A 13,352-nucleotide genomic window follows, 5' to 3' on the forward strand; every position below is an offset into this window, starting at 1 on the left:
GCAATTACTGAAACATGGCTAAGGGAGGGACAGGACTGGCAGCTCAATGTTACAGGGTGCTGATGTTATAGGAAAGATAGAACAGGAGGTTACCAGGAAAGTGGATGAAGGGAAGACAGTGGATGTTGTCTACATGGACTTCAGTAAGGCCTTTGACAAGGTCCCACATGGAAGGTTAGTTAGGAATGTTCAATCGTTAGGTATACATGGGGAGGTAGTAAACTGGATTAGACATTGGCTCAATGGAAGAAGCCAACGGGTGGTAGTGGAGGATTGCTTCTCTGAGTGGAGGCCTGTGACTAGTGGTGTGCTGCAGGGGTCAGTGTTTCCTGAACAGTAGCACAACAACTTTGCTCTGTGATACAACTTTTTATCTTCCTTACAGATGTTTGGAAACTGCCTCTTCCCCCTCCAAATGTTGATTTTCTTTTTGCGACTGTAGACCCAATCCCATCCTCGTCGCCAGTATTGCAACACGAGGTCATGTGATAAGAACCTTAGATCACGCTGGTGATTGGACAACAGGTCTGCCATATGAGGAGAGACTGAGTGGGTTAGGATTATATTCACTGGGGTTTAGCAGAGTGAGAGGGGGATCTGATAGAAACTTATAAAATTCTAACAGGGTTAGACAGGGCAGATTTAAAAAAATGTTCCCGATGGTGGGGGAGTCCAGAACTCGGGGTCAGAGTTTGAGGATAAGGGGTAAACCTTTTAGAACTGAGGTGAGGAGAGATTTCTTCACCCAGAGGGTGGGGAATGTGTGGAATTCACTCCATAGAAAATAGTTGAGACCAAAACATTGTGGGATTTCACAAAGAAATTAGATATCGCTCTTGGGGCTAAAGAGTGTGATCGAGGGAAATGGGGGGGAATCAGGATATGAATTTGATGATCAGCCATGATCAGAATGAATGGGGGAGCAGGCTGGAAGGGCTGACTGGCCTCCTCCTGCTTTTAGTTTCTATGTACAGATACAGGTCCAGGCCCACCACTTCCTGGGCTCACACTCGATGGGCTGGGCTTCACACGTTCCATTCTGATAGGTCCTGGGATGATCATGTGACCCATGAACGCGTTTAAAGGGGCCACACTATCACACTTACAAAGAACATCCCAGCACGGGAAACAGGCCCTTCGGCCCAACGAGCCCGCGCTGCCGCATCCTCCTACACCTACCCTGCCCTGTGTGTATGTGAGTGGAACCCCTAATGTAGCCAGATTCAGGGGAGAATAGTGTAGGGTCAATTTGGTAAAACCAATCAGCCTAAGAGCACATCTTTGGGGTGTGGGAGGAAACCGGAGCGCCCGGAGGAAACCCACGCAACCACAGGGAGAATGCACAAACTCCCACAGACACAGGCCCAAATCCATGTATCTGCACAGCCAGCAGTGATAGTCACTGAGCTGTTGTGGTGCCCATCTACCGGTCCAGGATCAAGCACACACACCGACACGAAGTACTAGGCCACTCCCGGAACCTCCAAGAGCAGCCCACGCACGACCCACCGTGTGCATGCCCCTCGTTTGACAACAAGGTGGACCGACACCTGTGGATTAAAAGAGACAAAACATTAACATGTAATATTACATTTCCAGTGTTGTCCCGAGGCTCTGACCCTATTTAATACTGTTTACTATAACCCTCCATCCCTGTTTCACTCATGTGCCTATCTAAGTAAACCTTAAACAAGTCCAGCGTGCCTGCCTCCACCACCTTACTTGGTAGCGCATTCCATACCCCCACGACCCTTTGCGTGAAAAACCTTCCTCTAGTATCCAAATTATACTTCTCCCCCCTCACCCGTAGATCGTGACCTCTCGTAATAGTTGTCCCCAATCTAGGGAAAAGCCTGCCACTGTTGACTCTATCTATTCCCTTCATTATTTTATACACCTCTATCAGAACACCCCCCCAGTCTCCTTCTTTCTAAGGAGAAGAGCCCCAGTTTTTCCAATCTTTCCTCGTAACTCAGTCCTTCCACACCAGGCAGCATCCTCCTCTGCACTCTCTCCAGGGTCTCCACGTCCTTCCGGTAGTAAGGTGACCAGAACTGGACGCAGTACTCCAAATGCAGTCTAACCAATGTTCTGTACAACTTAAGCATTAGACGACAGCTCTTATACTCTACACCCCTTCCTATAAAGGCTAGCATTCCATAAGCTTTATTCACAACCTTCTCTACCTGTGTTGACACCTTCAGAGACTTGTGCACTTGCACTGCCAGGTTTCTCTGCATTTCTATACTCTTAATCGGTCTACCTTTTATCATGTAACTCCTCCCTGCATTATTCCTTCCAAAATGCATCACCTCGCATTTGTCAGCATTAAATTCCATCTGCCATTTATCTGCCCAATATACCAACCTATCTATATCTTGCTGCGTCACCTGACAATCCGCCTCAGTATCCGCCAAACCTGACATCTTGGTGTCATCTGCAAACTTGCTGATCACACCACGTACACCCTCTTCCAAGTCGTTTATATATACTACAAAGAGAAGAGGTCCCAGTACTGAGCCCTGCGGCACACCACTGGTGACTGACCTCCAGCCAGATAATGACCCTTCCACTACTACTCTCTGTCTCCTGTTGCCCAGCCAGTTTTCAATCCATCTACCTACCTGTCCTTGTATTCCATGTGCCTTAACTTTTTCTACCAGCCTACCTTCTTCCTTCTTCTTTTCAGGTTACAGGACCAGCAACTGTCTGAGAACCTTCTGAACTCAGTGCAAGAATTCATCAAGACATACCCATTCAATTTACAAGGAGCACGGATTCTAACTGGACAGGATGAGGGAGCATTTGGATGGATTACCATCAACTATTTAATGGGAAACTTCCTGGGGGTAATTCCAGAAACATTAACCGTGAAATATTGCTGGTGGGGTAGTGGTTGGTGGAGAGGGGTGGGGATCAGGTTCAGTTTGGGGTGGGGGGGTGGGTGCGGGGATGGGGGGTCAGTGAGGAGGGCATGGGAAGGTCAATGGGAGAGGGTCAGGTTTGGGGGAATTGGAAATGGAGTTGGTGCTGAGGTAGATTAGGGGTTTCTGGGGTCAGTGAAATGCCTCCATGTGACCTGTGATCAGACAACCTTCCATTGTGTCCTCAGTATCAGAGATCCTCCGTGTGACACACTGAGCCGGGGACCCCCCCCCCACCCCCCCACCCCCCCCACCCCCCCGTGTGACACACTGAGCCGGGGACCCCCCCACCCCCCCCACCCCCCCGTGTGACACACTGAGCCGGGGACCCCCCCACCCCCCCCACCCCCCCGTGTGACACACTGAGCCGGGGACCCCCCTCACCCCCCCCCCCCCCCCCCCCGTGTGACACACTGAGCCAGGACCCCCCCTCTCCCCCACCGTGTGAGGCACAGAGCCAGGGACCCCCAACCCCCCCCTACCCCTCCCCTCTGTGTGACACACAGAGCCGGGGACCCCCCCCACCCCCTCTGTGTGAGGCACAGAGCCAGGGACCCCCAACCCCCCCTCACCCCCTCTGTGTGACACACAGAGCCAGGGACCCCCCCCACCCCCTCTGTGTGACACACAGAGCCGGGGACCCCCCCCACCCCCTCTGTGTGACACACAGAGCCGGGGAAAGCCCTGGTTAAAATGCTGCTCTGATGGTCAGTGAGTTGGAAGAATTCTGCAGGGAACTGTTCAGGTCTCCATCCCCACTGCCCACACATCAGATTGAAGGTGAGTGTGAGGGTGGGGTTGTGTAGGGAGATTGTATTTAGGGTGGAGGGTGTGCGTGTTTGGGTCGGGAGTGGGGAACGTGGTGTCGGCGAGGGAGTGCAGGTGTGGGGGGCATTTTGGGGGCTGTGTGGGAGGTGTGCGTGTGTGGGAAGTGTGTGTGTGGTTGGTGCCTGCATGTAGAGGTACATGCGTGTGGGTGTGATGTGGTAAGGTGCATGTGTGTGGTGGGTGCATACGTGTGGGCATGCTGTGTGTGAGTGGGGCTGCATGTGTGTGGTGCGTGTGAAGGTGGATGTGTGCGTGTGTGCGGAAGGGTGTAACTCTTGATTGTGTTGTAATTGGGATTGGATTTTGTCTAATGCTTTCCTGTTTCTGTTAGGACAGCAGAAGAGTACACGCAACACTGGGGGCTTTGGACCTGGGCGGTGCCTCCACACAGATCACATTTGTTCCTGATGAGAAAATTGAATTGGAGGAAAGTTCTCTGTATTTCCGTCTGTATGGGAAGAATTACAACATATACACACACAGCTACCTGTGTTATGGAAAGGATCAGGCTCACAAAATGATTCTGGATAAACTTAACGTAAGAATGAAATGAGTACAGAGTGTCTGCCCAGCCCCTGTGAAGGTGGCTTGATAGACAATGTTTGAGTGTTTGATTGGAGAGTGGCCACAGTTAGATTGTGTGAACACACTCTTAACAAAGGCTACAACATTTATTAGCTCAATCTCTGTAAAAAGTCAAAGAACTTGGATAATTGATACTGTCGTGTACAAGAAAGGACAGAACAAATTCCTGATCCATAAAGTAGCAAGGAATGAGAGCCTTGAGATCCTGCTTCAGTTTGAGCAAAGGCATGATCCTGGTGGTGTGGAGTGGGGCTCACACACTGGTCACTACATTGATGTGAGTTCCAGCTGAACTCACTTCTACTGGACTGCTAGTTCCACAGGACTCGGTACTTGGTCCATTATTACAATACACATAAAGATTTAAACACATGATAAAGAGGTTTAAAAATGATACAATAAATTGCCATTTGACAGTGAGGAAGAAAGCTGGAAGATATCAATGTAAGTTCAGATGTGTGGAAAAGCAGTAAAGGGAGTTCAATTCAGAAAAATGTGAGGTTTTTGGGAAGTACAAATAAGGCAAGGAAATACTTAATGATATGACACTGAGACATGTAGTGGAACAGAGGAACCTTGGTATAAAGATCCCTGAAGGTAACATATTAGGCAAGTTGGTTAAACAGAGTATGTGGAGGTGGTTTAGCTTAGTTGACGAGATGGCTAGAATGATGCCAGCAGTGTGGGTTTAATTCCTGTACCAGCTGTGGTAGCTGATGGAGGCCTCCTCAGCTTGATTGGAGTGGCGACTCTCGAGTAAGATGACCAATTGTCTGCCTCTAATGGACAAAGATGCTCAACGTCCTTTTGTGGCCAATGGCTAGTGACCAAGGAAGGCATACAGGATACTCCTGTTTACTGACTGAACAGAGAGAACTGGTTAGACCACAGCAAGATTACAGCTTACAGTTTATTTAGTCAGGATCTCATGTTGCAGCGTTATAAAATTTTGGTTAGGCTACATTTAGAGTATTGTGTTCAATTCTGGTCGCCACCTTACAGGAAGGATGTGGAGGCTTTGGAGAGCGTGTGGAAGAGGTTTACCAGGAAGCTCCCTGGGTTAGAGGGTATGAGCTGTAAGGAGAAGCTGGACAAACTAGGGTTGTGAGGAGCAAGTTTTTTTACATAGAGTGGAAGATGTCTGGAATGTGCTGCCAGGGCTGGTGAAGACAGATACAGTAGGGGTGTTTAATAGGCTTTTAGATAAGCACATGAATATGCAAGGAATAGAGAGATGTGGACCAAGGGCAGGTAGAAGGGATTAGTTTAATTTGGTGTCATGCTCAGCACAACATTGTGGGCCGAATGGCCTGTTCCTGTGCTCTACTGGTCAGTATTCTAAGTCTGATCACTGCATTGCTGGAAGGATCTGACTGGATGAACGAGGTTACAGAGAGGATGGTCAGAATGGGAGAATTGTTGCGATGTTGAAGGATTGGATAAGCTGGGATTGTTTCCTTTGGAACAGAGAAAACTGAGGTGAGATTGAGGTGGAGAGGTCACTAACCAGCACATGAACTGAAAGTGTTTCCTGCCAACATAAGATGGGCACTGATACCCAGCTGCTTACATGCACAGAAGTGATATCAATCTGATACACACTGCGTGCAAGGCCATGACATCACCAGGCACATACTCCATCTGTTCCTGAAGGAAGTGGCTGGTGAGATAGTTGATGCATTGGTTTTAATTTTCCAAAATTCCCTGGATTTGGGGAAGGTTCCATTAGGTTGTGAAACAGCAAATGTACCTCAGTCATTCAAAAAGAGAGCAAGACAGAGAACAGGAACCTACAGGCCAGTTAGTCTAAATCTATCATAGGGAAAACATCAATATCCATTATTAAAGATGTTAGTGCAGGGCAGTTTGGAAAATGCAAGGCAATCAGAGAATCGTAGAGTACAGAAGAGGCCCCTTTGCCCATCGAGTCTGCACCGACACATTAAAACACCTGAACTTCCACCTAATCCCCTTTATCAGCACTTGGCCCAAAGCCCAAAATGTTTTGATGTGCCAAGTATCCGTCCATTCCCAGGATGGTGTTTCTCGTAATTAAGTTGGCAGAAGCTCCACTTACACACAGCAATGATCATTTTCAGCTTCTTTAACTTGGGGGGATTTCACCCTTCCTTGGTGTAACTGTGTGCTCCGCAAATTCCCTGTCAGCTACTCAAATGTTTAGGATGAATTGTAAATGAAATGAACTAACCTGTTTTAAAGATAGCCAGTCAAAAATAAAGAACAAACAAGGCCAGTATTTACACCGAGCTGCCTAAGACACAGCCGAAATGATTTGAAAAGCAGCATCTTTGTCCTGCCCATTGCCTAATCTGTCTGTGGCAATGATATAACAGAGTAAAAACATAGAACAGTACAGCACAGCACAGGTCCTTTGGCCCTCAATGTTGTGCCGAGCTATGTCCAAACCCTATCATTCTGGTGTGCTCCATGTGCCTATCCAATAACCGCTTGAAAGTTCCTAAAGTGTCTGACTCCACTATCACAGCAGGCAGTGCATTCCACACCCCAACCACTCTCTGAGTAAAGAATCTACCTCAGACATCCCTCCTATATCTCCAACCATGAACCTTACAGTAATGCCCCCTAGTAACAGCTACATCCACCCGAGGAAATAGTCTCTGCACGTCCACTCTTATCAATACTTCTCATCATCTTATAAACTTCTATTAAGTTGTCTCTCATCCTCCTCCGCTCTAAAGAGAAAAGCCCCAGCTCCCTCAACCTTTCCTCATAAGACCAACCCTCCAAACCAGGCAGCATCCTGGTAAATCTCTGCATTCTCTCCAATGCTTCCACATCCTCCTTATAGTGAGGTGACCAGAACTGAACACAATATTCCAAATGTAGTCTCACCAAGTTCCTGTATAGTTGCAGCATAACCCCACGGCTCTTAAACTCAAACCCCCTGTTAATAAACGCTAACACACTATAAGCCTTCTCCACGGCTCTATCCACTTGAGTGGCAACCTTCAGAGATCTGTGGATATGAACCCCAAGATCTTTCTGTTCCTCCACATTCCTCAGAACCCTGTCGTTGACTCTGTAATCCATATTCAAGTTTGTCCTACCAAAATGGTTCACCTCGCACTTAGAACATAGAACATTACAGCGCAGAACAGGCCCTTCGGCCCACGATGTTGCGCTGACCAGTTTTTTTAAAAAAAACACTGACCCACTAATCTAAACCAATCCCTTTTCGTCCATAAACCTATCCATAGATCTCTTAAACGCCCCCAAACTAGGCGCATTTACAACCGCAGCAGGCAGGGCATTCCAGTCCCTCACCACCCTCTGGGTAAAGAACCTACCCCTGACATCCGTCCTATAACTACCCCCCCTTAATTTAAAGCCATGCCCCCTCGTGCTAGCTTTCTCCATCCGAGGAAAAAGGCTATCACTGTCCACCCTATCTAAACCTCTAATCATCTTATATGTTTCAATAAGATCCCCTCTTAGCCGCCTTCTTTCCAGCGAAAACAACCCCAAATCCCTCAGCCTCTCCTCATAGGACCTCCCCTCCATACCAGGCAACATCCTGGTAAACCTCCTCTGCACCCTCTCCAAAGCCTCCACATCCTTCCTGTAATGTGGGGACCAGAACTGCACACAATACTCCAAGTGCGGCCGCACCAGAGTTGTGTACAGTTGCAACATGACGCTGCGGCTCCTAAATTCAATCCCCCTACCAATAAACGCCAAGACACCGTATGCCTTCTTAACAACCTTATCTACTTGATTCCCAACTTTCAGGGATCTGTGTACACATACACCTAGATCCCTCTGTTCACCCACACTATTCAAAGTCCTCCCGTTAGCCCTATACTGAACACATCTGTTACTCCTACCGAAATGAATTACCTCACACTTCTCCGCATTAAATTCCATCCGCCGCCTCTCGGCCCAGCTCTGCAACCTGTCTAAGTCACCCTGCAGACTATGACACCCTTCCTCACAATCTACCACACCTCCGACTTTGGTGTCATCAGCAAACTTACTAATCCACCCAACTATACCCTCATCCAGATCATTAATAAAAATTACAAACAGCAGTGGCCCCAAAACAGATCCCTGAGGCACACCACTCGTAACCGAACTCCATGACGAATATTCACCATCAACCACCACCCTCTGTCTCCTATCTGATAGCCAATTCCTGATCCAATTTCCTAGATTACCCTCAATCCCATACATCTGCATTTTCTGCAGAAGCCTACCATGGTGAACCTTATCAAACGCCTTACTAAAATCCATATATACCACGTCCACTGCCTTACCCCCATCCACCTCTTTGGTCACTTTCTCAAAGAACTCAATAAGGTTAGTAAGGCACGACCTACCTGCTACAAAACCATGCTGACTGTCTCTAATCAATTCATTACTCTCCAGCTAACTATAAATCCTATCCCTAATAATTCTTTCTAAAACCTTGCCCACAACAGAAGTAAGACTCACCGGTCTATAATTCCCGGGGAAGTCTCTGTTCCCCTTCTTAAACAATGGGACAACATTCGCTGTCCTCCAATCTTCCGGTACTATACCAGAGACCAACGATGACCTGAAGATCAGAGCCAGAGGCTCTGCAATCACCTCTCTAGCCTCCCAGAGAATCCTAGGGTAAATCCCATCCGGACCAGGGGACTTATCTATTTTCAAGCCCTCTAGAATATCCAGCACATCCCCGGTTTCAACTGCAATACTTTCTATTTTACACCCCTGCACCCCAGTGTCCTCCACAACTACATTCATGTCCCCCTGCGTGAACACCGAAGAGAAATATTGGTTCAATGCCTCTCCAATCTCTTCCGGTTCCACACACAACTTCCCTCTACTGTCTATAACTGGCCCTAATCTTGCCCTAACCAACCTTCTGTTCTTAACATATCTATAGAACGCCTTAGGATTCTCCTTAATCCTATCAGCCAAAGTCATCTCATGTCCTCTTTTAGCCCTTCTTAACTCCCTCTTCAACTCCCTCCTAGCCAATCTAAAGCTTTCTACTGCACTACCCGAGCCCTCAAGTCTCATCCGAACATAAGCCTCCTTTTTCTTCCTAACCAACGAATCAACTTTTTTAGTACACCGCGGTTCCCTAACCCTACCAAATCCTCCTTGCCTGACAGGGACATACCTATCACAGACCCGCAGTAGCTGCTCCTTGAAAAAATTCCACATTTCGGACGTTCCCAGTCCCTGTAATCTCCTAGTCCAACCTATGCTTCCTAATTCTCTCCTAATAGCCTCATAATTACCCTTCCCCCAGCTAAAACTACTGACCCGAGGTTCCTGCCTATCCCTATCCATCACTAAGGTGAATGTAACCGAATTGTGGTCACTATCACCAAAATGCACACCAACTTCCAAGTCTAGCACCTGGTCTGGCTCATTTCCCAGCACCAAATCCAATACAGCCTCACCTCTAGTTGGCCTGTCTACATACTGAGTCAAAAAACCTTCCTGCACACTTTGAACAAAAACTGACCCCTCTAATGAGCTAGAGCTATAACAATTCCAATCAATATTAGTAAAGTTAAAATCCCCCATAACAATTACCCTATTACTTTCACTCCTAACCAGGATCGTCTCCGCAATCCTTCCCTCAACCTCTCTAGAACTTTTTGGAGGTCTATAAAAGACTCCCAGCAGGGTGACCTCTCCTCTCCTATTTCTAATCTCCGCCCATACTACCTCAACAGACAAGTCCTCATCAAACTTCCTCTCTGACACTGTGATACAGTCCTTGACCAATAATGCTACCCCTCCCCCCCTTCTACCTCCTTCTCTACTCCGACTAAAACATTTGTACCCCGGGACCTGCAACATCCATTCCTGCCCCTGCTCTATCCATGTCTCTGAAATGGCCACAACATCAAAGTCCCAGGTACTGGTCCACGCTGCAAGTTCATCCACTTTATTGCGAATACTCCTCGCATTAAAGTATACGCATTTCAAACCCTGCTCTGCCCCACCCCCACAATGCCGTGCATTGCAGTCCCCATCTATGCCCCCCTCACTTTCACCCCCTCTACCCAGGATCCCACCCCCCCCTCTGAATCAGTTTAAACCACCCCGCATAGCCTTCACAAATTTACCCCCCAGGATATTTGTTCCCCTCTGGTTCAGGTGTAAACCATCACTCTTATAGAGGTCCCACCTTCCCCAGAATGAGCCCCAATTGCTCAAGTACTTGAACCCCTCCCTCCTGCACCATCCCCTCAGCCACAAGTTCAAACTTTCCCTCTCTCTATTCCTCTCTAAACTATCCTGTGGCACAGGCAAGAGTCCAGAGATAACCACTCTGTCTGTCTTGGCCTTTAGTTTCCACCCCAACTCCATGAATCTCTGCTTAATATCCCCTTCCCTTAGCCTCCCTATGTCATGTGTCCCCACATGAATTATAACTTGGGGTTGATCTCCCTCTCCCCTAAGAGTCTTGAATATCCTCTCTGATACATCCCGGACCCCAGCCCCTGGTAGGCAACACACCAGCCCTGAGTCCCTACCATTACTACCAACTCTCCTATCCGTCCCTTAACTGTGGAGTCCCCAATCATGAGGCCCAATCTTTTGCATCCCCTAACCACCTGAGCTTTTACAATAGGCTCACCCCCAGAGACCTGCTCCCTTTGGCTATCCCCAGTTGATTCCTCCTCAACTGTAGCCTCCAGGACCGAAAACCTATTTTGGAGGGGAACAGCCCCAGGGGATTGACCCCCCACTTGCTTCTTTCCCCTCCTCTTGTCAGTGACCCAAGACTGATTTCTAGGAGTGACTATCTCCTTATAACTCCTGTCAATGTCCACTTCTGCCTCCCGAATTATGCGGAGTTCCTCTAATTCCACCTCCAGCTCCTTTACACGCTCCTCCAGAAGCTTCAATCTAATACACTTCTTACAAGTAAAATCCCCTGAAACACTACTGGAGTCCCTCACCACATACATCCCACAGGAGATGCAGCACACTGCCTGAACTGCCATCCCTGAAACAATTACCAGCAGAGAAAAAAAACAAAAAAACAAAAAAAAAACTTTCCCACACTTATAATTTAGGTTAGAGGAGGTGGGAGGGTGGGATTCTCTACCAGTGTAGAGAATCGGTTATCCTCCCTGCGCTAATTTATAGGATTAGGGGCTCAAACAAAAACTACAACTACCGGTAAGTGTCCTAGTGACGACTTCCGGTTTCTAACTAATTTTAAAAAAACCGCCGAAAACACTCGCGACTTAAACTAGAAATAAACAGTTAAACAAAATAAACAGAAAAATTTACCTTTTATGCTGCCTCTTCACACGCCCAAAAATCGCTGCCTCTGGATACTGCTCCTCAGGAACAATGTTCCTTAACAGGGTTCCTTATCAGGGTTAAATTCCATCTGCCACTTTTCAGCCCAGCTCTGCATCCTATCAATGTCTCTTTGCAGCCTACAAGAGCCCTCCACCTCATCCACTACTCCACCAATCCTGGTGTCATCAGCAATTGGGTCCCTGTCGCAAACTAATACCAGAATCACAGGGTCCCAGCGCCAAATGTTAAAGTGGAATTTTTCCTGCTTCTTGACAGTGGTAGAGACCCAACAAAATTTGTTCCAACAAAATAACGAGTCTTTATTTACAAAACACTGAATGCAGTATTGGCAGTAACTTGACTTTAGAGAGCCGTCGTTACGACTTGCTAATTCTTCCTCAAGCCTGCCCTTACATAAAGGATCAACTCAGTATTTATACATCATCATTATCAGTTTGCATGACCAGAGCTTATTCAGGAATTCGATCAGTAACAGCATCATAAGCAACGTCATAAAAAATGGTACAACCTGCTGACCTCCTAAAACTCTTTGTTTCATCATTCATACCTTTATCTTGTCCTTTTGATAGAACAGAAGAAGGCTGGTGACTCCTTCATCCCTGAACTCATCTTGTCTTACACAGCCCTAGGTTATGTGGAGTCAGTTTTCCTTATTTTGTACCACATAGTTGACCAATTTTCCCATCATGCCATTACTTCATTCGTACAACTTCACACACACACCACTGGTCACAGGCCTCCAGTTTGAAAAACAACTCTACAACCACCCTCTGGCTTCTGTCAAGAAGCCAATTTTGTATCCATTTCAATACCTCACCCTGGACCCCATGAGATTTAATCTTATGCAATAACCTACCATGCGGTATCTTGTCAAAGGCCTTGCTAAAGAACAACATCAACTGCACTGCCCTCATCTACCTTCTTGGTTACCCCTTCAAAAACATGATTTTCCACTCACAAAGCCATGCTGACTGTCCCTAATCAGTTCTTGCATCTCTAAATGCCTGTAGATCCTGTCTCTCAAAATACCTTCCAACAATTTACCCAGCACAGATGTGAGGATCACTGGCCTGTAGTTCTCAGGCTTTTCCCTGCAGTCCTTTTTAAACAAAGGCACAACATTTGCCACTCTCCAATCTTCAGGCACCTCACCCTGACTATCGATGATTCAAATATCTCGGCTGGGGGACCCGCAATTTCCTCCCCAGCCTCCCACAATTTCTTGGGATACACTTCACCAGGTCCTGGGGATTTATCTACCTTGATGCACTTTAAGACTTCCAGCACCTCCTTCTCTGTAATATGTACACTCCTCAAGATATCACTATTTATTTCCCCAAGTTCCCTAACATCCATGCTTTTCTCAACAGCAAATACTGATGAGAAATATTCATTTAGGATCTCACCCATCTCTTGTGGATCTGCACATAGATGACCTGGTTGATCCTTAAGATGCCCTACTTTCTCCCTTGTTACTCTTTTGCCCTTTATGTATTTGGCAAAGCTCTTTGGATTCTCCTTTGCCGTATCTGCCAAAAGTCTCATGTCCCCTTTTTGCCCTCCTGATTTCTCTCTTCACTCTACTCCTACACCCTCTATACTCTTCAAGGGACTCATTTGATCTCAGCTGCCAATGCAAGTCATGTTCCTCCTTCTTCTTCTTGATCAGGGCCTCAATATCCCAAGTCATCC

At 47.2% G+C, this 13,352-nt stretch overlaps 1 protein-coding gene across 1 annotated transcript in view; it reads left to right on the plus strand.

The window, feature by feature from the left end:
- Window positions 1-206: 206 nt before the first annotated feature.
- The window catches only part of entpd1 (ectonucleoside triphosphate diphosphohydrolase 1), a 65,431-nt gene continuing 52,285 nt past the window's right edge, over window positions 207-13,352 (plus strand). Inside the window, exons 1-3 of the mRNA XM_080205358.1 lie at window positions 207-214; window positions 2,690-2,849; window positions 4,084-4,290. Of these exons, the coding sequence (XP_080061484.1) occupies window positions 207-214; window positions 2,690-2,849; window positions 4,084-4,290 (375 nt within the window). The remainder of the gene's footprint in view (window positions 215-2,689; window positions 2,850-4,083; window positions 4,291-13,352) is intronic.

This window comes from Carcharhinus amblyrhynchos, chromosome 17 (assembly GCF_965287045.1).
Source record: "Carcharhinus amblyrhynchos chromosome 17, sCarAmb.v2.hapA, whole genome shotgun sequence".
In the NCBI taxonomy this organism is placed as follows: domain Eukaryota; kingdom Metazoa; phylum Chordata; class Chondrichthyes; order Carcharhiniformes; family Carcharhinidae; genus Carcharhinus; species Carcharhinus amblyrhynchos.